Source organism: Vanessa atalanta, chromosome 22 (genome assembly GCF_905147765.1).
Source record: "Vanessa atalanta chromosome 22, ilVanAtal1.2, whole genome shotgun sequence".
In the NCBI taxonomy this organism is placed as follows: Eukaryota; Metazoa; Arthropoda; class Insecta; order Lepidoptera; family Nymphalidae; genus Vanessa; species Vanessa atalanta.
The window spans coordinates 7,879,802-7,906,678 of record NC_061892.1 but is presented as its reverse complement, the minus strand read 5'-3'; the positions used below and the strand labels follow the sequence as shown (position 1 = coordinate 7,906,678).

The 26,877-nt window shown below is 30.6% G+C and overlaps 1 protein-coding gene across 4 annotated transcripts in view; it reads right to left on the bottom strand.

The window, feature by feature from the left end:
• Positions 1–316: 316 nt before the first annotated feature.
• Positions 317–26,877, bottom strand: part of LOC125072694 — a 54,220-nt gene continuing 27,659 nt past the window's right edge. The window contains exons 1-3 of one of the 4 annotated variants that reach the window (XM_047683363.1): positions 22,673–22,879; positions 2,228–2,353; positions 319–1,097 (exon numbers count right to left, since the gene is read on the bottom strand). In XM_047683363.1, coding sequence (XP_047539319.1) covers positions 832–1,097; positions 2,228–2,353; positions 22,673–22,769 — 489 coding nt within the window. In that variant the 5' untranslated portion in view covers positions 22,770–22,879 and the 3' untranslated portion in view covers positions 319–831. Of the gene's footprint in view, positions 1,098–2,227; positions 2,354–18,843; positions 18,947–22,672; positions 22,880–26,877 lie in introns of those variants that run through there. The other 3 variants (XM_047683365.1, XM_047683362.1, XM_047683364.1) reach the window with 3 other exon arrangements.

Sequence of the window (26,877 nt, the reverse complement as noted above, 5' to 3'; positions counted from 1 at the left end):
AATCGATATTTTAAGTTTAACTAACCTGAAATGCCAACAATATTCCTCAAATAAAATCTGTATTATATCGACCTATGATTTTATTTTATTCTTATACTCAAACTATATGTAGTGCACAAGGCTTAATTAGAAGGAATTAATATAAATCACTATTGGTTCTATAAAACCAAAATATTATACCGTAATGTTCTTATTGCTTATTTATATATAAATGAATATTTGTTACACGGGTATTATAAAATAAAAGAGACTTTACTTATAACTAATTATTTATTATAAATATTTTCAGTAAAATATATCGTTTTAAATATAACATTACAAAATACAGGTACGTAAACATAACAGGCGTTATTTTAACAATAGATTTGTAAATAACGTGTATTTTAATAATATTATTAATTGTAACAACAGTCAGTCTTACGTCCTCTTGAAAGACTGAAAATTATTACGAAAATCTCATATTTATAAAATTAACTTGTTCATGACTTCGTTACTCGTTAATAACGTTAATTAAGGGTTATTTTATTTAACTGTATTTACATAGTGTTGACTGTCATAACGTTGCTTAATTTCTTATAATAAAAATATATGTGCAAAGATATAAGCAACGGAAGACGTGAATTATCATAATTTAACTTCTTAATATTTAAAAGTGTGTTATGAAATCAAGTCTTCAAACTGTAAAATATTACGCTATTTTTGATAACCAAAATTATATACATTCGTTTATATAGCTCTCATACATGTACATAATCCTATGTACTTAACCCCATAAATGCATTTCCACACCAGTCGAACTGGTTAATAAATATATAATATTATATTCTAGAATCATGAAGCTGCAACCGTTACGGTTGTTCGTTCGTCTGCGTTAACAGTTATAACTGTTGATGGAGTAACGTTATCGTTACGCACATTAACGTTATTTGGTACAACGTTAACGTTACTGTTGGCACTGTTTTCATTTTCACTGTTCGTTGAATTTGAGCCCTGTGCAAGCGCTGCTGTGATTGGTTGGGTTATCGGTTGAACCGTTGGTTGAAAGCTCGGATAGTGGATTCCAACTACTTCTTCGTAACTAGGCGGTGCCATTGCCTCTGTAATGATAAAAATAATACTTTAATCCGATAATTTAAATACTCTTATAATACCTGTGACAGTGGATTTTTTTATACCAATATGTAGAGACAGATAAAAAAGGTGACTCGGACGTATGTATTATGTTTCAATAAGATAAACAATACCATAGTGATGTTTATTAATAAAGATAAAATAGTTTAATCTCAAATATTATCTGCGTGGAATGTCACGCGATATTTTAATAAAACCGAGCTTTGCGTATTTCAATAATTAAAAGTGAAGGTGAAAAATATCTTATAAAGGATCTTTTGATCTCTCGGGATAGTTGTATCCCCTAAAATGAAAGGAGTAATTAGGCATATGAAAAATATCTTCATTTTTTTTTTAAATTACTTTATGAATCTACGCATCCTACACCATACTTATATACGTAATACGTATATCTTCCACCCCCCTTATCAGCTAAAGTGTGATAAGTACATTGTTCTCAAATACATATTAATATTATAATTTAGCGATAATGTGTAACACGCTGTGAATAATTGCACATTTATCAGTTTAGAATACGTAAAATCATGACGATATTATGACAGTGCAGAGTAACTCATATTTAGAGATAATTACCACGTATGATGCACTTAAATTTAATTGATAGTAGATAATAAAGATTTCCAGTTAAAAAGAATTAATAAAAATATACTTGATTAGACAAATTATGTAGATAGGTCACATTCGTCGAATTGTGAAATGGAACTAGATGTCTCTCTAAATAGCTAGGTTAGTTTTCAAATATTATGATTTATGTTTTGCGTAAAATTAATAATTGATGCGAGGGGCTTTCGCAAGACAATTTAGGTGCCACAAATTTATCATGTGTATGTGTACCAAGCAGCAACACAACACGCCAAATCGGCGCACAACATTGTTGTGCGCCGATTTGGAGGGTGAGTGAGCCAGGACAGGTTGGCAGCGCATTGGTCATATAGGGAATTGTTAAAATTTCTTACATTGCTCATGTCTATGGGCAGTGGTGACCATTTACTATCAGATGAGTTATTTGCTCGTACGCCAATGTCATAAGTAAAAAAATTCGGTAGTTTCATATTGATAATTAAATTGAATGAATAATGTTCATATTGCAACTTACCATATTTGGGCGGTGGGGGATAGTTGGATGGGCTGACGTAAACAGTTGGTTCCGACTGTGAATCTGACGGTCGCTGTCGAGAGCCCATGTATGTTCGTCTCTGTTGCGAGTTGCGCGTCTTTTGCCCTGTAATTAACAAACATTACATTACATTTACATATTATTAAACTTTAAAAACGACCTTACTTGTACATGAAAATATTTTCTGTAAATGGCACTTCAAAGGAATAATAATAATCTCTTTTTGGGTGCATCGCTTTTAGACCGGACAGAGATAGAACTTTTTAACTAGTGTTTTTTTTTTCATTTTGGTTGTTTTTTCCGCAATAAAAACCAAGTCACGTGAACTAATTGCATCTGAGGTTATAAAACATATTGAATCTTAAATGACATAGAGGGTCTTAACGGAGAATCACTAATTCAAATTCAGAAACGCGTGCATATTAACCGATGATTTCGGGTTCAAACCCAGGCAAGCACCACAGAATTTTCATGTTTCACTGAAAACATCGTGAGGAAACCTGCGTGTGTCTAATTTCAACGAAATTCTGCCACATGTGTATTCCACCAACCCGCATTGGAGCAGCGTGGTGGAATATGCTCCAAACCTTCTCCTCAAAGGGAGAGGAGGCCTCAGTCCAGCAGTGGGAAAATTACAGGCTGCTAATGTATGTATGTATGTTTTTAAATAATAATATTGATCAATAATATATTTTAAAATAATTAAATTTTATATTTTTTTTTGAACATTAGAAATTAATTTGAATTAAGCAATTATTTAATTTAAAATACACCATCGTTAAAAAAAAAAAGAAAAGCGATCAAATACTTAACACAATCGAATTTTAAAATTAGAACTTTCCAATGTACTCTTAAAAAAATATATATCTATATAAATGGAAATTAGGTTAATTTAAAAATCATAATAAAAGTTTTCAATATCAGAATAATAAAATATGCAATCGTTATCTTTATTTCTGATTAAAATATTGATACAGTTTTAAAAAATTAATGGAAAATTACCTTTTTTTATCTGTTTGAACTAAATTACAATAGCATGTAGGTTAATTTTAAATTATCGCAGCAATTAAGCCCTTAATAATATGACGAGATTAAAAGTGAAAGTGGTCTCAAACAATACAACTCCTGCGCAATTTTCTTGAAAAGAAAAATATTGCTATGGCACAAAATTATTTTATTAGAATATTATGATAATAAAAAAAAATAAAAACAATCCATTTTTTTTAAATAACCAATCAATAGTGCAGTGTTGCTTAGACCGTAAAGGTATTATTAGAAATCTATAAAAGTCTACTATCACAAGCTGGCAAGCTAAAGGTCTTTGCAACAAAAGGTTTCACCCGAGATACGATACGTAATTAAGCAATATTTTATAATTGGCCAATCAACTTTGAGTTCAGGCTTAACTTCAGGCCGGCCAACTAAGATGGCGCCTGTTTACAAACATCATTTCAAATACGTTCACATAAGACGTCACACACGGCTTATAAGTCATATTCAATCAAAATATTATGTCATATTTAAAGATTAACTTAGGTGTAGTAAATAAACTTGGATTAGTAATCAGTAGATTGTCAGTCGAAAATATATAGTTGTTTTTATAAAATTATCTTTTAACATAAAAATGCGTATAAGGAAAATCATTATTTAATTATATGACAGGAATTTTCTTTATTCTGTTTGTAAAAAAAAAAAAACTATTCAATCTAGTAGTGTGAACTATCCACTAATTGTCGTCCGCGACTTCGCTTACATTTAGGTACTAGGTATAAAAATTCTATACTCAAGTAGCCTTGGTCCTTCCGTAGGATTCAAAGTCAAAGTCAAAGTCAAAAAACTTTATTCAATATAGAAGTGTTTACACTTGCTTATTTATAGTCAAAAATCGACCACCGGTTCGGAATTTAGCACCTAGGACCTGAGAAGAACCGGCGAAAGAAACTCAGCGGGATATTTTTTTTTTGATTCAAGCTCGCTTAAAATTAAATTTCTACAAATTCGGTTTAGTGGTGTTATTAGCTCCAGATCTTCTCCTCAAAATGAGAGGAGGCCTTAGTGCAACACTGGGATATCTACTGGTTGTTCGTAACTTTCTTGAACAGTAGTAAGAATATCAAAAGTCAAGTTTTAAGACGGAACTGTCCTCGTTACCATTATTATATGATCAATATATAAGTTGACCTTTGAAGTGATTCAAATGACACTGGATTAACAAATGTTAGCTGATTGTCTAATCGTTAGATATATTGTCGTATTTGTTCATTGTCTCTATTGAAAATTCTTGGGTTTTTAACATGTATATAAGCTCCAAAGTATTACTTTGTTTGGTAAATATTTGAATGAATACAGTAGTCTAAATAAACGGTTATTGTAAGAAACGCTTTCATTAATAGACTTTATTCAAATTGCTAGTATTCGAGGACCTTAGAATAGTATCATATTTTACAAGAATAATTTAAAGCTCCCTTCGGTTTCCAATTCAAATTCTACAGAGGAGTACCGGAAAGGAACTGAGTTGGTCTCATTTCGACAGTTAAAATGCATGATGTGATTAAAAATAATACTGAATTATTGATATAAATACAATACGTGGAAATCGTTTAATATATATTTGATCTGCCGAAATTCCAAACTGGTGATAGTTTAACAAAGAATTGGATATAAGAATTCAAACCGCTGACTAAGACACTTGAAATAATGTAAAAAAAATAATTAGTTAATTATAAAACTACACATAAATTAAGTAAAAAATAAAACTCAAATAATCATACCTAATTGTATCATTCTTCCAGCAGCTATTATTATAGTTATAAATATAAAACACAAACACGAGAGAGTTATGTACCACACGAAACTGACTAGAGGAGTATGTATTTCGTCATCTTTTTTAAAGTCAATAGCACTTATATTCACAGATTCATTCAAAGATTCCATTTTATTAAAATTCTAAAACTTATCTAAATAACTAAAACTATCTATTAAATTTATTTATTTTAAAACACAAATCGTTACAACGCATTTATTTCGTTAACCGTTACTAACATTTCGTTATGCGAATATTTTATTATCTGTGAACGCGATGACAGTTTCAAATGCAGTCTGTGTAATAAATAAACACTGTTTACAGTCAAACGTATTTATATCACGTTTTATTTTATCGTCGAGATTACGTTCAATCAAGTGGATTACTATACAGTTCCTCAGGTAAGGCGATGACGTCTGTAGGGACCTAAATTACTTAGCTAATCTATGTGTATTAGGTTATAAGAATTGTTTTCGTTTAGTTTTGTATTACAGTTTATAGCAGACATATCTTAGTATTTGACCGAGATTTCTAAATTATATTATTATCTATTTGTTTTATTGTAACACTGTCAGTCAGATTTTTTGTTTATCCTACTTTTCTTTTATCTGTAGGTTATGTTTTTAAATTATTGATTTGTTTTACTTACCAAAGATATAAAATTTAATAATAATAAAAGTAAAATATTGAATATCAATCGGGAAAATGATAAATTATTTTCTCTGAATACGACGAAAAAAAAAACATCTGACAACTATATTTATTGAGTCATAAAAGCTTCTTTGAAATAATGAGTTTTACGTTCATACAAATAGGACGTCATAAAATTGAATATTATCTTTAATTTATCAGTTATAGATATGTGAATAATAGAACTCCTAAAATATTGCTCAATATTAAATGTCAATTGCCTGGAGATTCATTTACAACAGGACAAGAGTACAGACAGACAGACTTCTTCGTGGCTGGTCAAATGGACCACCATGGGATGGTAAGTAGTTACCACTGAAACTAAGATTTTACGTCTCTTGTGCCTGTAGTAACACGTTGACATGCAACTACAAGCACAAGTGGCACAAGAGACCACATTTCCAACTGGAACACAAAAGTACTAAGTATACCTGCTTGGCAGCAGAATATACATATAATGAGTATATGGTACCCAGATAATGAGTACTAGTTACCCAGACCATTGCAGTGCATTAAAAGTGCACCTAAAGTATTTTTTAAGGTCGACCTTGTACCTGTGATATCAGAAGCATAATATTTTTAGGCCTTTCAATCACAGCTGCATATTAAAAGGGTGACCAGGCAGCCAAGCGATATTACAGTGGAACAATAATCGTTTTCCTCGCTGTCACCATCCGATGGAACGCCTACCCGACTCAATCGAAAATACTTCAAATGCAATTTGAACGGCTTTCCATAATTCACGGTACGGGGTTATAATACAGACAACTTAAACATAGGTTCCTATTAAAAAATTCTTGATCGAAGATTTTAAGAAAACCCTAAAATTTGTTACTAGCCCCACGCAGGATTTGAACAACGTTTATACAAAGCCAACGACAGGAACTATCTAAAACTCTAAGAACTGTTAGAGGTTAGGTTAATAATTATATATGTCACAGTAAAATTATAAATTCCTCTAGATTATAATCTATCTCACGAGATTGTGAACTATCGAAAGATTTTGAAGCACAACAAACCGCTTACAATTTAACGCATTATTTTTCGGTAGTTTATCAAATTTATCGCAGTAAATTTCAGTTAAATTATACTCTAATCTAAACTAACCGAAATATTATAAGCTATCGAAATTGTATATGTTTTATTGAAAGTTGAATAACCGTTCACAATCTTTCGACAGTTTACAATTGCGCGAGATAGATTATAATCTAACGGTATTTAGAATTTTACGGTGATATATATAATACAACATAATGGGAACTAACGATCCAAGCAGTAATTATTGTTTGCGCGGCAACTACGACACTGCAACTCCACTTCAACGTAGACACAGTTTCCCTATGACGTGATATGGCAATATCACGTCATAGGGAAAAGTATATTTGTTACACAGTCACCCGAAATGATGTAACTACTCTCTTTTTCCGGTAAACTGAGACTGTTCCAGATTACGAAAGAACAATAGGTACATAACATCAAAATAATCCTAAAACATATGAGCAAACTATATCTACAATACGATACTTGATTGAATTTCATTGTAAACGAAGGAAAAGACATAGTCAGTTTACATTGAAATTAAAAAAAAAAAAATCTGACATAAGTTTTGAAATTTGTAAAAATATGTTTGTCAACAGTATTTTGTTAATCCGGTTCTTCTCTTCACTAAAAACAAGAAGGCAAAATCATTTTATACGAGCAAATTGGTATTAATGAAATTAACGCTACTAATTTATATTTTTTTATATTGTCCACTCCACCTGATGATAAGTGGAAGTGAAGTCCAAACGCAAAGACGACTAGTACAGTCAGCAAGAATGAGCTAACTAATATGTGGATACATTAGAGAAAGACTTTACTGAAGAACTATTACATAATTAATAAATTAATTAACTCATATTTTAGGTTGTGTTTGGATCAAAACTTGTTTTCAATGCTTTGATTTCGCTTGTGTACTCCTGTACTTGTGTGAAGATAAATTGATGATATATTAATTATACCAACGTTTTTTTTTTGGCAGCGTATGTGTAATTTCTAAACTATCTACTACTTTTTTATTAACAACCTTTTTTCCTATTAACATCATCATAAGTCACTAGAATTAGGTATATCTTTTTTATGATATAGATAGGAGAACGAAAAATTGGGCCACCTGATGGTAAATGGTCATCACCTCTCATATACAATGGCGATGTAAGAAATATTAACAATTCTACTTACATCGCCAATGCACCACCAACATGGGATATAAGATGTCATATCCCTTGTGCCTGTAGTTACACTGGCTCTCTCACGCTTAAAACAACAATACTGAGTACAAACTGCTGTTTGGCGATAGAATATCTGGGTATACTAATCCAGATGAGTTTTTATAAAACCCTACCACCAAAGAAAAATTAATCAAATCAAGTTAATCGCTTGTTTCTAACTGCAACAGCAAATTAATTTGTCAAAAACGTGTAAAGGTATGTATATAGATTTACAAAAATAGAGTATTTGTTTTTCATTATTGTCATTCACAGCCTTTCTTTATCCCACTATTGCAAATAGGCTTATCTTTCAGAATGTCTTATACCCTACCTCAGCCCTGGGGCAACTAATTCAAATTCGAGCCACGACTTTAATAATAATATTTTTGATAGTTACTTGATATAAGAAATAGAAAAGACCTGTTGGTAAGTAACATGGGACCTTAATAGGCCTTGGTTCCCAAGGTTAATATATTTTACAACACAAATGTATAAATCGTCAGTCCGCCTACTAATTACAATAAAAAAACTTTATTCTCATATTTTAAACGACTTAGAACTTACTAGATTTATAACACAAAATATCAGTATTAGATGTTAATCAATGTAAAAATCTGATTACATCACCACAATTTATATATGTAGAAAATATAAACCTAAAAAAAATATACGCCTTTAATAAAATAAGAGCAATTTTACTGTCGCGTTAAATTGCTATTAAATATTTTAAAAAATTGGTTCAATTAGATTATATTAGTCCATTAGAATATACTCAAAATTGTACTAAAATTTAGTGTTATACTTGCTTTTATTATATTTATAAAACGTTTCAAACAGCAATCCACAAATAATACCAGATAAAATAAATTTTGTATAATATGATCCAGAATGATATATTTCAAGTACGTTCACGCTCCACTTTTATTTAGACTTTTATCATATGTATAGATTTTGGTTATCATGTAACGGCTCTTGATAAGATATTTACATTTTGATGGTACATTAGCCAAAATTGCGATACATTTATTATTTGAAACCTAGGTAAGTACCGTCACAATCATACATTTTAAATTGTTTTTATTTTTTTATCTCATATATTATTGCAATCTAATATCAATAAAGTGGACATTAATTTACAAGCGATGATAAAAATAGAGATCCGGGATCTATAATAAAATGGCTTAATGATTTATTTTAATACTAGGCAATATTATACATGTTTTTATTTATTAATTTAAAATTGTATTTAATAGGACTTTTTAAAATGTCGATTGATACACAAATAAAAGTAATGGACCTACCTAGGTGTATTCTTTCTTAACAATTACTCTTAACACAGACAGTATACTAAAGTAATACTTTGAAATTTATGGTTACATTTGACAATAGAGTTGTAATTAATGTAATTACAAGTACAAGGGATATATCCTAACCTTAGATCCTGATTTTTGATCCTATTTTACTAAGTGGTAGGCCTTTGTAGGGCTTTGTTTGGACGGACTTGCCCGTCTGGGTAGGTACCACGCAAACAGCAGTACTTAGTATTTTTGTATTCCGGCACCCTTTAGGTGAAAGAGCCAGTATGCCACTAAAGTGCACGGGTGACATAACTTCTTAGTTCCAAAGGTTATTTAAGGAATGCTTATTATTTCTTACAGCGCCATTATCAGCGTAAAATAAATATTTTAAAAACACTTATATAAAGTTGATAAAAATAATCAAAGCAATATATTACCAATAAAAAATATGACTGTGTTATTATTTTTAGTAGGGACTTTTGTTTCTATTTTATAGCTCGACCGTTTATATCAAGTTTATTTTCACTATCTCATCTACTTATCTGTACAATATATTTAGCAGTATGTATATATTTAGTCTATAGACTATGATTACGTACAGGTTTAAATATTAATAGTAACACGTCATTAAAAAAATATATAATAATTAATTATTATAATAGTTGCTCCAAGTGACTTCAGTCGTCCTAAAAGTCACTGTACTATTATTCCCCTGGGTTATATAATGATGTTATATGATCTATAACATTTTTCAATGAATGGGCTATCTAAGAAATTTTAGCCTGGTAAATCTTCTGATTAGTGTGTTAGAACAAACAACCCCTGCAGCGTTATAAAATAATATAGATTATAACATTGTTTAAATAAATTCCAATATGGCATGATTTATAATATGCTGCGACGGATAAAAACAAATGAATCGCGATCGAGATAACACCAAAAATGAGTAATTTTTAGTCATATGACTTTTATCGTTTCGAATATAAATGATATGATAGTTTAACGGTCGGATGCAGAGATTAGGATTAATGCTTCAAAAGTTATATTTGTACATTACGCGGTATATTCTTGTATTTCGAAATGGCTTTATATTAAAAATTAAAATATTTTAGTTTATCAGACGAAAAAATTTATTCAAGTGATAAAATAGATAATTTAAATAAAACAATTTATACGTACTCAGTGTGAAAATTCGTAGACAGAAGAAAATTAGTATCCAGAGTAGCAACAGGGTTACTAAGACAACCATATACCATAACGTCACTTGGGATAGGTTGACGTCGTCTTTTTCATTATCTTTTTCATTTTCCGGACTATTTGTATCGTCGTCAATGAAATCATAGTTAGGGAAACCGTAGGGCGGCATTTCGACACTTTAAATCACTTCTTCATAAAATCTACACTTTGAATCCGCTTGCGAAACAAGCGATTTAAGTGATTCGATATTGAAGCACTCACAAAAAATTACTACAGCAAATTTTTGGAATGTTTAATGTATTACACTTTATACTTTTTTTATTATATTAAATAAACGCCTAATATAAATCTGGTCTTTGTTCATTTTGTGGCACAAAGAAGTGTCTGAAATACGTATTTGAACAAAAATGATAATAATATCATAAGAAGTATTTCAACAATGTTTATCATTTGATATTGACATATCTTATTTTAGATACAGACATATAGATATAGTCACTGATGTAATCTTTTAGTGTTAAATCCATTGTAAGCATTTAAAAATAATAACGCATTATCATTTAGTAATAGGTACACAATTATTTATATTTTGGTGTAAAAATATAAATCAACATTTATTTGACTTCAATGACTTCAATTACAATTAAATATTTTTAAATGGTACGCCGAGTATTTTGCATAAGGCGATAAAAAAGTACCAACATATATTTATAGAATTAATATATTTAAAAGAATCGTTTTAGTTTTAAACGTTTGAGATAAAAATAATTAAATATAAAATTGTAAAAAAGTAAATGTTAGATCACAATTTTTCTAAAAAAATTACGCATTATTCATGGGCCAATATACTAATGAAAAATAAAGTCTAAAAATCATAATAAAAATAAAAAATACTCTTCATAAAAAATACGTACGAAGTATTATGACGCCTTCTTAAAAAAATAGCAATAGCAACACATGTCATAAAATAGATATTGCTATTAAAAACATACAGGTCCATTTAAATATTCCTTTTAATTAATACAAATATTTCGATTAATAAGACTTTAAAGTTTTTAAACATTAAGTCTTACTATTATATATTACTAGTCAAAATGTTATTCACTAAACAACGGAAAAGCTAAATTACAATTTTGTTGGCAGCAGGTAAAGCAGGACTCCCAAGCGACGACAAAATATATGTACAGAGACATTTAGCTTCTAAAGATTACTAACTTCCCTGTTTCTTTATTTTACATTCAGAACCCGTTATGCTTTTATATTTAGTATGACTTAAAGAAGCAAAAAGCAAGTGCGTAAGAATGCTTGAATAAAGTATAATTTGATCTGGAATCGTTTGACTCGCTAGTGTATCAGGAATCACGATTCGCTAGTAAAATCGTCTTATCTTTACTAGAAACCTATGATCGACAAGGACCTTAACAGAGACGATCCTATTTCTTTAGTTGTAGTCATTTTAACAATTCTCTTTCAATCTTCGATTGTATAGCTTTTAAGCGTAAAACTAGCGAGTTTTACTCATAATGTTAGGATATAATACACTAAATATTAAAAAATAATAATAATTAATAATAATTACCAATCGCTGCCACCTTAATGCACATTATAACGAATGACATCACAAGTAGAGTTGAGAATATTGATATATAAATAATACTGGTTGCGGAACCCACTTCTCCAACTTGTACCCCATGGCGCTCAGTTATCATGACGATTGAATTAACTTAAACACAACAACTTGAACAATCGAACTTCACTTCGCAATTAATCACTTCTTTAAAACTATTAAATTCACTAATGAATGAAATATTTAATTTTATTTATTGACTTTAAAACTTGGAACGATTTTCAAAATAAAAACCGCTGAAGTTTTTAACCCAAATGAACACTATGTTTACTTAAACAAACATAAGATTAATTTAATCATTTTGCTTTAAACTATTTAAATTGTCTACTTTCAATGAACGGAAAATAATATATAAAATTTAGCTGTGACAACTGTCGACGGTCATGAAAATGATAAAGTTTTATTGACATTCATTTATACGATTATAGCAACTATCTTTATAGACATAAATGTTATATTCGCTTAACAAACTTAACGATAAATTGACTATTCTGTGTATCTATGAAATATTTGTGATATTTTCGTTGTCTTTATTTACAGAGCCTTAAGGTACATTCTTCCGTGAATATTTGTCATACGAATCTTCCAAAGGATTTGCTGTTTACAGAAATTTTGTATTTTATCTCTTGAAGGCATAAGATTAATATGTTATAGTATAATGAATTGAAAAAGTGTTAAAGTAAATGTTGCATTCTCCTTTTAAAATAATATCCGTTTTTAAATTTATCTAAAACGGGTACATACATTATACATTCAAATAATATATTTGAATTAAGCTTATAAGTGAACAGCCTGGATAAGCTTCACAACTATTACATTACATACATTAGCAGCCTGTAAATTTCCCATTGCTGGGCTAAAGGCCTCCTCTCCCTTGAGGAGAAGGTTTGGAGCATATTTCACCACGCTGCTCCAATGCGGGTTGGTGGAATACACATGTGGCAGAATTTCGTTGAAATTAGACACATGCAGGTTTCCTCACGATGTTTTCCTTCTCCACCGAGCACGAGATGAATTATAAACACAAATTAAGCACATGAAAATTCAGTGGTGCCTGTCTGGGTTTGAAACCGAAATCATCGGTTAAGATGAACGCGTTCTAACCACTGGACCATCTCGGCTATCCCCCACAACTATCCCCTCTCAAATTTAAGTAAAAGCTTAAAAGTATATACAATACTTATAATCATATATATAGTATCATACAATAATTATAACCAATTTTAATATTCCACTCATCGAACGCAGAGGAGCTTAATGGTCGCAATATCGCAGATAAAATAAAATTGAATCCCACTCAGCTTAACTTATTATTAAACAATAATGAACGCGATGAGTAATAAATAATAATTGATAATTTTACAATTTATGTAAGCATTTTCGTAACAACTGTACAACGACTCTAAAAATCTTATGAGAAATTACAATGTCAAAGATATCTTGATTGATTTTGATGAAAAAAATCTTAAAAAGATTATTTTTCCAATAGTAAGGTATACAATGTACACGTATTAGGTTATCAAATATCAGCCGGTAATTCAATTTAGATTAACTATGTAAAACATATTATGACACAAAGAAATCTTTAACTTAGTACGGCTTTATGCGAGTTCGTTTGGCTACCACATACTAACCACTCCGGTATTCTATCGCTACACAGCACTACGAGTGAGTGAGCCAAGGAACATAGCTGCTTAGTTCCCAAGGTTCCCAAGGCGAAGTAAGGGGATGCTAATATATAATTTTAATTAATTTGACGTAAAAAAAAAAAAAAAGGTCCCGCTGAGTTTCTTTCGCCGGTTCTTCTCAGGTCAGGGTGTTTTCTTTTTCCGAACCGGTGGTAATGTTTAACTTGACAATCAATAAGAAAGTGTAATACTTCTATATTGAATAAAGGAATTTGAGTTTGAGTTTGAGTTGAGTTTGAATGTTTATGGGCGATGGTGATCACTTAACATCAAGTAGCCCATTTGCCGGTCCAATTCCGCCTACATAAAAATAAAATCAAAGTCGCATATCTCTGTTGACAACATTTCACGAGTGAGATAGGAGCTTACGAAGTGAATTACAAAACCGTTTCATGGTGTATGGCTTTGTGTAAGTCGGTTTAAGTACAAACAGCAATACTTAGTATCTATTATTGTATTTCAGTTGATAGTATAACTATGCCAGTGTGACATAAGTTATACAGGCATAATTTATATAACCTCCCTGATGGGAGGTTGTGTAAATCTAATAATAGTAATTCCCAAGCTTGGTGGCGCATTGGCAATGTAAGAAAAGGATAATATTTATTACAGTGCCAACATCTACGGTGGTGACTATCAGGTCGACCACCTTCCAATATTATAGAGAAAAAAATAATAAAACCGGATTGGATTTACATCATAGAAAAAAAATTGCGTAATATTTATGAATACTTACTTATTTGTTGAAAGGTTATAATCATAATTATAATAACGAGAAGCCCAACCCAAAAAAGAAATGCCGGAAACATCACTAGTATTATTTTTCACTTTAAATATTTTTTTAGTAATTATCACTTTAATATTAAACTACCACGAAACAGAATGTTTTCTTAATAACATTTTCAACGACTTACGAATTAAAAAAATATTCTGACAATCTTATCGTTTTATCATTCAAAATATATAATTTATATCGATAAATAAAATAATTTATTTGATAAAAGTAAAGTATATAAATAATTAATTATTTTGATATAATTGTTTTAGATCTTAAAATAAGCGTAATTGAATTCATTTTAGAACGAATATTATATTCTATTACGTCACAGGGATTAAATCGTTCGATTTGCAAATTATATTTTTTTATCAAAGGAATAGAAATATAACAAATCGGTTCTGCACTATGACTTGTTTAATGCCGTCTCCACACGATTGTCCAACAGTCCAACTAACTCTCCACATGGAGAGATGTAGTTCAGGAATGTTTGACGATCTTGATTCGTGCGCTCTATCGCTCCAATGGAAGAAAATCGTTTCTAGATCAAAGGAGTTGGCCAACTCACACGAACAAACCCTGAAACACACAAGGTGTAGCGCAGCACCCATAACTTCAAGATGACATATTCAATGAGGTTGGAACGTCTGTATGATAAATTGGAATCATGTTGGGATGTTGGACAGTCGTGTGGAATCAGCATAATACAACCAATTCTCATCATCGTCATATAATATTGGGGGGGCGTTTTAATTGGGCTTTGCTTTGTAGAAAGAGAGTTCACGCTAGTAGGTCACGAAAAAAAACACCTCGTCACATATGAAATTTAACAAAATAATAACCGTGAAAAAACAAGTTACGAAAACAATCGAATTGATGACCTTCTTAGTTTTCCTTCGGTTTAAAATATTCTAAACAGCCTTTCGAGACCCCTCGAAACTGATCAACCTGGACACGTGCAGTACGGTAAAAATGGTAACGATAAAACAAATATAAATAATTCAATTATTCGGATTGACTTATCATAACTAACCCGGTTAATTTAAATCCTGCGATATATTATCAGTAGAAAACTCACATGCAAAATACTAATAGACCACCGTGCTTATTAAATATTTTATCTATAGTTCACCATGACGTTATACATGAAGATAGATTTTTACTATCGTAATAATAAATTGTTATTTTTTTTACGTAGAAAGACTGGCAAATGGGTCACTTGAAGGTAAGTGTTCACTATCGTCCATAGGCACTGGCACTGCTAGATATATTCACCATTGTCAATCAATGCACCACCAGATAAAGATGCATAGTACTTGTAATTATTTTCCCTTCAAACCGTATCACAATATTTAGTATTACTATTTAGCGGTGGAATTCATGAATAAGAAGGTATACCAAGACGGGATTGTTCAAAGCCCAACCAGCAAGTACTGTACTTAAACTATTATTCAACAATTTTCCTTTCAACGAACTTGGTCACGGCGGCTATTCTTAACGCATGTTAGCCAACTATGTAGCAGATATGACATTGCGTAAATGCATGCAGGTGTACAAACACAGCTGCACTTTATTCTTCCCATACCTTAACCCAATAATACGCAATACTGCACAATGGCAGATATCGGTGTCCAGAAATTAAAAATCATTATTTGACGCCAACTATTTGACGCCAATTTTGAACCAATCACCAATTTTGGTATAGTATCAGCACCAAAAGGGCATGCAAAAGTTTCCGCTCAATCGTTTGAGGAAAACTCACACACACTAATAAGTGAAGTCAAGTAAAAGCAAGTAATTAATTGTTCAAGCCTCAACGATATCAGTAAAGCTATTCTATAGGAAACACTCGAGGCTCAATACGAGCGTGATTTTTTGAAAACCGACCTAGGGTGATACGATAATTTTTATGCATGTTTGTTTATTAATTAAATATTATAATAATCATTTTTTTTATATTTTACAGTTGAGTTCTACGTGATTTTATTTCTACAAAATAAATTTATTCGCTGATTATAATCGCTTCGGAGAAACTCTGAGAATTTACTAAATTAGACCTGAATAAATTTTAAACGAGGACAAATTCGGGATTTCTTAATAGACAGTCGGAATGACCTGACCGAAGCTCATCAAGTATTTTAATTAATTATTGGGAAAGAAAGTGGCCATTATATATATTCATATCTACCTACATACATCGTCAGTATAGTATTCGTTACCCCACCAATAATGCAATCGAAGACAGGTTTTATGTGACGAAAGGACTCTCAACAATACGATTAGAAAATAGTTCTGATCGATGAGCAACTACGATAAACGCAACTACTGCAGCGAAGAAAGTATCTACTTAGAACTTACTAGAAAAACTTATCTTTTTCCCTCATAATTTTTATTTTTATAAATAAATATACGTATACTCTTTTATTGGGTAAGATCTTTAATCTTATAAATTTTCATTATCTTAAACCATTCTCATAAAAATTGTAAAAAATAAACAAAATATGTCGTGGTAAGATTTTTTCTCGTATAAGCACATTCAGGCTAGAGTTGACTCCTGAATGTGACTTTAAGTGGGAGCCTGGAGCCAGAGATGCCTTTATCTCGAAAAGCACGAAGCCATTGGTCCTACGCCTGATTTCTCCATCCGTTTCGGATTACTCTCCCATGAGAACGAAGACATAAAAAAATATCTATGATGCGTCACAAAAGTTTAGACTGTATTAGTATCTCACAAGGAATTAGCTAGTATTTGAGATTGGACGCTATTTTTAGCACAGTAGACGCCCGAAGTTAGAATTGGCAGGGTTATACTCTCGTGCCTCGAAAAGCACTGGACCTGATCTCTCTGCTCCATTTGGATTAGTATCCCATCGCATTATAAGAAAGGATAAATAAAGTGCATCTATATTTGCACCTTTTGGGAGCTAAATCTTCTACGTAGTCGTATTTGTTAGTTGTTATAAATTAGATACCGTGTTTAAATAGATCAAAAGCCTTCATATTCGGGCTCCATACATTATTTCCTAAAACCAAAAAAATATATAATTTTCTTAGAATTTTAAGGATTTTTTAATAACTGTGACCATAGACAAAAACTTTGATAATGATAGTTTTGCTAATTATTTTATTATCATCATATTAAATAAATTCTATAAATAAATCCATATGATAAATGCTATGTTCTTTAGAGATTAGATTTTTCTAGAAGGAAAATATTCGTACATAAAATCAGCGATCGACTTACACAAAACAATTTATTGTAATTGCTTTGAATATCAGTTATGTATATACTTAAGCCAAAATAATCTTTATTACAACCAGCAAAAAGCTGTTAATATTTCCGTTTAAATTTAAATTAGAAAAAAGCTATAACCTTGACAATAAGATATACGTTACAATATTAAGATGTGTTATAATGTTACCTGTACAAATATTTTTTTCATAACTATTCAGCACTAATAAACATTATTATTCAATTCAATTCTTAGTTTAATGACTTTTAGTTGCGCCGACAGGGCACAGATTATTTCGCCAATGTCACGTAGAAAAATATTATTATTATCGACCTAAAAATTTTTTTGCTCAGTGTCTTATGTAGCTGTCAATTTGACATCTGAAATGTCAACATTTAATATATCAGTTCTGTGTTCTGTCTATTCTACATTATCTGTGGCAGTCGCAAATAAATTCCGCTACACAAAAGTTCATTATTTAAGATATACATTTCGCGAATTCATATCGCATAACAAAAGTCACTCTAAAAATGTGAATATTCCGAAATATTAGAGGCAACCAGAATGCAAAACTTATATAAAGTTAATAAAACATTTTATTTTACGAGCACAGACTAAAATCAACAATGGCTGCCTATTCTATATGATGTAGATATTAAAGTACTAGATGCGTCAAAACTTTTATTGTACAATGTTTTGTATGATGCTTCATTATTTTTACGAATACATGGATTATGGCGCTCTTTACAGAATATACTTTAGAATATATATTTTGTCACGGAATATTGTATATTTATTGTATTCATCATACGCAGTAAGATAAGGTAATTTCATTATGACAAGAACTCTTGGACAGGTTATTTATCTACGTGTTTGTAAGCCTCAAAACTTTTCAAAATATATATCACAGACTATTGACAATCTAACTTACAAAAATAATGAACTATGTATATTGTTTTATTTATGAAAAAATAAGCAGTCAATAATAAGGTTGGCCATATTAATATTTTTATTTATAATAAAAAAAAGACTTACCAAAGTACTTCACGAGTAATCCATACAAAATCCAAAACAGTAGAATGTTAAGGGCCATAAATATCAACAGACTTGTTAAATTTGTCATTTTTGTATGTTTTAAAATCAATAAATTGTTGTATTGATACGGAATTAGAACGACAAATGGATGCTTTATCGGAAAATATAAAATTAAGAATTGTAAAACTGTGATAAGCGCACTGTATCGAACGATTATGATTGTTAATGTCTGATAAGGGCATTAATTCATTACACACCGTGCTAACTTACGCTAAAAAATAAGTAAATCGAACAATTTTGACTTTTAAAAGAAACCGTCGATTGTAAAATTATTTATTTGGCGTTTCTTTGTTATCGTGTAATTTATCAACACTTTAATTAATTATGATTATCATTTCATATTTATTTATTAATCTCTATTGATGGTGGAGCTCTACGTAATGTTGTTTAAGTACCATTAATTCAAAGCATTGTGTACCACTAAGCGACAATAGCTTAAATTGTCCGGAACACACTTATAAAAGTGAATAAGCTGGTTCTGTCTGTGTATAATTTAAATTTATAAAATTTAAAATAAAGCTTTGTTTTTAACAATGGTAACAAAACACTTATCCATCGCTGAGTATTTTCTTTAAAATGCCAAATCAATAGTGACAGAACAAAAGAACGTTCTTAAAAGAAGGATAATACTTAGTGTAAAAGGTCGTATGTAGCAATTTAGTACCAATTTTTATGTTAGTGGTAAATCTACTAACATAAGTCTCTTTGTAGTTAAAATAAAAGTAATAATTAATTAGATGTTTTAATAGTAACATTAGTTTCCACGGCTATTGAAGAGAAAAAAAAGTGTATTACTATTGAGCGTATTATAAGTTGAATAACATACAATCTGCACATTTTTCTTATATGTAATGATATTTTTATATATAGGTACTAGTTTTTTAACAGAACGACCTTGAAATCCGGTATCATCGTCGTAATACTTATGTATTATATTTTTATATACCTACGAAGACTATATCCATTTATCCGAGATTATATGGATGATTCATCGTTATTGATATAGCAATTAATCGATTATAAGCCGCATGCTATAAAAATTTTGCTGTTGAAATTAAATCAATCAGTGTTATTTTTATGTGGCAAACAAAATAAATTAATTTGAGTGTGCAGCGTCATAGAGAGTATTCACCAGAAGTTTTGAATGGTGAAATTCTCGTTTGAGATTTCGTTAGGTATATTCTATTCCAATCATAACAGGAGAAAAGCCAAATATACAATATTTGACAGCAATATGACGCGATATCATTGATCGAGAGCTTGATTATCTATGATATTCACTATGGATTTGCGAAAAAATTGCGTTTTGAACGTCGATGAGACTGTTGTTAGAATTTTGAAAGTCCAATTAAAGTGGGTATAAGTAGTTAAATGTAATAGTGTTGTATTGAAAATAGTTATAATAATTATAAACTCTTAGAACTGCACCATATATTTGCACTATATAGCTAAGTTATTAGCAAATAGCATAAAATACGTAAAAATAAGGTTTGTTTATCTTTATTCCTACTTTTATTGGAATAGGCTATACATACCTACAGTTAAACTAAATGAAAACGTGTTCAAAGTGTGTGATCACATAACTTTTGTCATACACACATGCCCGAGTTTCACTCCGATGTGTGAAAATAATTAAAACGCACTTTGTTTTAGCTCATATTCGGTTTTTGCACACTAATCTATTAACTTATTAGTAAAATATCACTCTCTATGCTTACGCAGTCACCACTCAGCCTTATCAATTTATTAAATAGATGATTAATTAATTTTTGCTCACCCTTATGTAGTATAAAATAAAGTACAAAATCGCTTCGCTTTAATATAAGACTTCCTTCTATGATAGGAATATATTTTCTAGATTGTGTTTCGATACATATAACATTATTGATGTGTGTGTTTGTCTCCGGTGGATTATATTACGAGTAATTAGTACATACGTGTAACGTGACTTGGTTAATGAATTATTTATATATAATGTTATTTTATATAGCACTTCGCAAGACTTAATCCGCCACCAACCTTGGGATCTAAGATGTTATGGTCCTTGTGGCTGTAGCTCCAGTGTCTCGCTCACGTTTTTTTAAATTTAAAACAGTATGGTACACCACCAAATGCCCACATAGATTGGCAAATATTAATCCGTTAGAACACCGATGTGACACTTAACTTTAAGAGTAAGGTTGAAGGTCTCTAGTAGTTACACCGACTCACTTTCTCTTCCAACCCAAGTAGCATGATAAAAGTTTTGTTGTTCAGCGGTCAAGTGAGTGCTACCCAGTCTGGCTAATAAAAACCTTATTTTTTTACATAAATAAATAGAAAGAAAGAAATTCGTATATCTGTTTATTATTATTATAACTCCATATAACTTGTGTTCCGAAGAATGCGAATTATTGGACAAAAATCCAGATAACTTTTATGGACAGACCTGGTGTTATAGCTCATACAGATTTTTCGGCCTTATCAGATTGCAAACTAGATGAATAAGACAGTCTCCACATATATGTACTTACATATAAAACATTATATGTAAGTATATAGTATTAAAATAATTATCCTACTTCAGGGCATATTCTATCTTAACCGGTGATACATTATACAGGCATACTCCTGGGAAAGTACTTATACAAATTATTCTACTGTATAATATAAACACTCAGTATTGTTGTGTTCCGGTTTGAAATGGTGAGTTATACAAGCATAGAAGGTATGTATTATAGCTTATCGTTGTCGACGAACTAACGATGTAAGGATTAGTTTATACTTATTGAAATTTTAATGGTTGAATTGTCACTAAGCATAATGTGGCATGTCACGCTAAACAATATACGAATATAGATGCGTTTAATGAAATAATCTAGAGGATCATTACAAGAGGTCAGTTTGTCAAATTCGCGTAGTCTAATAACACAACTAAATCATTTTAGTTCAATCCTCGTATTCCCGCGTTTTATATCTAAGCCATGACGGAAATTCATATAATTTATACGGCTAATAAAATAAATTACAAGCGTAGTCCGGTGATATATCTTGTATATGATATCACACAGTGAAGCCCGCGTTATCAAAACGCTTGATTACATTCGATATTGATAAACATAAAGTGTAATATGTTAATCAGAAAACGCAAAATGCAAATTTTTCCAAAGACTCTACTTATCACGTGTTAAAAGAAAGTCCTCCCCGCCGTGTTTATCCGTCTGAACGTTAAAACTCAAAAACTACCGAAAGGGTTTTCACCAGAGAGCAGAGTGATTCACGAGAAAAATTTAAGTGTATAATAAATTGTCTGAAGTATGACGTGGAAATTTAAAATGTCTTATGTCGCGTATACCACTAAAGTTATAAAAAGCTTATTCCAGTCGTGCGAAGCCACAAGCCAAATATGTATTGAGCTGATTTGATATATTATTTGATACGTTCTGATAATGTAAGTATTTTTGCATGTACGTGTTACTAAAAAAAAATATATATATATATGTATATCTTATCTGTTACAGATGATGATTATCTCTAAATATTAATCTTATGTAAAATTTGGTCAAAACACCTTTTAAAATACATTAAAATTCAAAAACGATATATCAGAGACTCAAAGACATTTTTTGTTAGCGAAATGAATCGATACAATGCACGCATAATAAAATATTGTGATTATCTATGGTCATAGGATTATCTATGGAATAAATTTATAATTTAAAAAAATATTTCACTTTTTGTTATGTAATTTTATATGTGTATGATATTTAATAAAATATAAAAGACTTACGATTTTTCAGACAGGAACCGAAGCAGAACCAAAGCCAGAACAAATATAAACACATAAATATAAAAACTCCGACCATAATAGACGATATTAGATCCATTTTGATTTGTTTACATCGACGACTAAAACACGAAACGACAGTCCTTTAAATAATATCTTATCTATGCTTATCTATACGAAGTATCATATTGTGTAAAAAAAATTACAAATGACTGATAATTCATTTTTGAAAAAAGAACTCGCAATGAACTTAACGAATGAATGAATGGTCGGATACTAACCGTCAAGGAACGTTTGCGTGGTTGTCCAATTGACTTACGTGTCGGAATTAGTACATCCTTTGGATTTATTAATTCTTTTGATTGATTTTATATTCTGTTGTTTTATATAAATTTACATTATGGATTTGTTATTAATTATGGTGTAGATTTTTTTTATTGACTTCATGGTTAGTTTAGTGGTAATTTAATAAAACTATCTGTTCGATGCTGACTTTAAGACCCGTTTCCCAATAAAAAACTTTTAGTTTAGTTAGTTACTAAAAAAAAAATTATGGCTACGTAGAGGTTTGAACTTTGCTGTGATGATCAATCACTATCCTCGGAAAACACATAAAGCATTTGTTTCTCGCATATAGCCGTCTCTTCGGATTATTTAGGGGAAGAGAGAGATAGAGAGAGATCAGCATTTGCGCACATATTTGTGCACTATTAGTTAGTCTCCATTGAGTGACAGTTGCGATCGATATCGATCTGGAGGACATCATTTTACTTCACGAACTCTCGTTTATTTAGGTAATTAATTTTACGAAACAGTTTTTGAATATTATTTCATATTGTAAATGATTATTCGCTTATTACTTAGACTAAGATACGTCATATGAGGTACCTTATCAATTTTTATCATAATATTTTCGATTACATACGAATTAACTTTCTATGAAAGAATATTGATAACGATTGAGAGCCGTCTTCATGTTATCCACAAAAGTGAAAATAAAGTAAGTTCTCATAATTATCCCACTGCCGGGTTCTTCCTCCTTTTTTAGAGTTTATTCCACTAAGTTGTTCGGATGCTTAAGAAAACGATTAGTAATTATGATATATGAAAAATATCATAATATATATTTTTTAAATAATAAAAACTTACCAATTATAAACAATAAATTTAAAAAATACCATAATAATTTGTAAAAACGTACTCAATCCATAATAAAACGATAGTGATGCCCCGATGCATAGAAAAAACAAAAACACGATAAGCGCCGGCAGAGTCAGTATAATAGTTATTAATAAAGAGTCATCCATTGTAAAGAACTTCACTTTATAACAAAAACTATGTACAAAACAATAATATAACACCTTTGCTAATTTATAACACCAAATAACTGTAAAAAAAAAAAACAAAATGAGAGATAAGTTTTATCAGGAGACAACTATACCTAATCGATAATCATGAGCGATCAATTTTAATTTATCTAACATATTTTTAGTAAAGATTACAAAAAAAATTATGAGGAACTTTAATTATATATATAAATATTTCATTTTTTTTATTCCACTACTATTTCTGCATCAAAAGCGCTGAGCTCAGCATATATCTGTTCTTATTATAATATAGGTGTACGCGGCGGGCAAATGAGTAAGTGGTCATACCACAATTGATAGTTACACTAGCACACTCATCCTAAAAACCGGAACACAACAAGACTAAGTACTACTGTGTGGCGGTAGAACATGATTGTAAAATTCTTATTATGTCGTCTTAATTTACCTTCATTATAATAATATTAAAACAATATCTTTATAGGCATCAAACACTTCCTGTTTAAACATTAAACGGTTAAATCAAGGTGTCAATAAAAGAAATCTTCAATGATAAGAAAATTTTATTTTACAGGAAACAAATACTTCCAAGGGCTAGTAAATAATAACGAGCTACAGTATCATGTGATATGATATAAATATACAGACTAACTTATCTACTGTTAAAGGATATATAACTTATTCTACAATAATGTTCTTCTTTGTTTAGTAATGCATTGTATAACTTAGACATTATATTAAAACATTGCGTTTATAATAACGTAAATAATTGATTTTCCTATTTTTAATTTTCAAGTGTTTTACGCATGAAAATTATGCGTAACGGTTATTATATACAAATGCAGGTTCTCCGAACTGTATTATATTTCTTTAAAACAGTCAGACGGACTGTCAAATGAGACATCTAATGGTCACAACCACCCATTTGCTCTCTACGACTCCACTCTAAGAAATATAAACCAGCCCATATATAACCAATGTGCTATTAAGCTTAGGAACTAAGACATAATGCCCTTAGAGCCTCTCTCAATCACAACAATACTGTTGTTGATTGGCAGTTTAATATGTACGAGTAGTTATATTTCTTTGATAAGCATGAAAAACTTAGGTGTGTTAGCCCAGAGTTTAATTTTTTTTATGGTATTGGCGGACGACCACATGGGCCACCTGATGGTAAGTGGTCACCACCGCCCATAGACAAAGGCGCTGTAAGAAATATTAACCATTCATTACATCACCTATGCGCCACCAAGGGAACTAAGATGTTATGTCCCTTGTGCCTATGATTACACTGGCTCACTCACCCTTCTAACCGGAACACAACAATACAGAGTACTGTTATTTGGCGGTAGAATATCTGATGAGTGGGTGGTACCTATACAGACGGGCTTGCACAAAGCCCTACCACCAAATAAATGTTGTGTTCAAATCACTTTTATAATATCGACTACTTACATTTTAGTTATTATTTGTTAGTTAGGACTTCCTATTCTAATAATTGTGATTACATGCGATAATATTAATCCCATTCGATTTGCAATTAAATTCCAAAATATATTTATTATTAATTCCATAACCTCTATCAGAATAACATTGCTGAATTTCTTATGACGTGTATATCGTTCTAATAGATATATTGATAATCGAATTATGTGTCGATAATCGATTTTGAAATGATCATTGGAAAACTACTCGCTGACTCACTTTACTAAACAGAGTTATTTTACACCTCGTTGGTAATAACAGTGTTTGAATGGTTACGTATGTATATCTATATGACTTAACTCCTGAAATGGAAATTATAAACTGTTTTCCAGTTAATAACCATTTGTTTTTTTTATTATAAATTCTAAGCAATTACAAAATAAGACAAAAACCCGCTGTGTTTCTCACGACATTTATGCTCAGGTCAAGGTATTTACTATTTAATATTGCCGGTAGTTTTTACTTAGATTATCAATAAGTGTTTTTTTAATTATATTGAATAAAATTTTAATAATAATTTTGTCTTTTGTCTCTAAATGTAAATTAATTACATTCGTATTGAATTTTTCCAACCTGATTAAGTTTTACTTAGTTTTAATTACGTTTTATAAAATCAAGTTACTGATTAAACTGATAGTATGTAGTACCCTACCAAGCATTTATTAGCCCGATTGAAAACTATGAATGGGGTCACAAGGTGTCATAATTTGTTAGACAATTATCATACCTATACAAAAGACTCATTGAAACACATTTTAAGCTACACCCTCAATACTAATTGTCCACAAATTAACAATATTAATATATTTCCTAACTTGGTGTTGTGGTGGGCCTTTTGGTATCGTCTGAGCTACCACCCACTCATCATACATTCTACCGCCAAAAAGTAAAACTTCAAATAGTGCTAATATGTTTCGGTCTAAAGAGCCATCCAAGCAATGTTTAATATGTCTTAGAGTGCGAACGTCTATGGGCCTTGAATACCATATACCATCAAGTGACCTATTTAAAGGAAATAGCCGTTAACAGTTTAATACTTTGACAGATAGTACACTAGACACAATATACAAGAATTTATTTTAACGGCTATAGCCGTTTACAATCCCTTAAAGTGTCAAGCTTGAATTACGTGACTAGACGATAATAGTCCTAATGGCCAATTACAAAGGTGCGAATTTCGTATCACTCAGCCTGTGTACTGTTGAACTACTGAAGTTTTATGGTGATATTATATCTAAGCAAGATATCTACGTAATCTTATTCTATAGTGCGAACGAGGGCGTCATTTAGTAACGGCTAATAATACATATACGAGTGGGTTACTGTATACGTTAAATTTATAAAGCGAAATATAATACTGTAGACGTAGGCAGAACTTAATACAGACAGAAAAAAAAC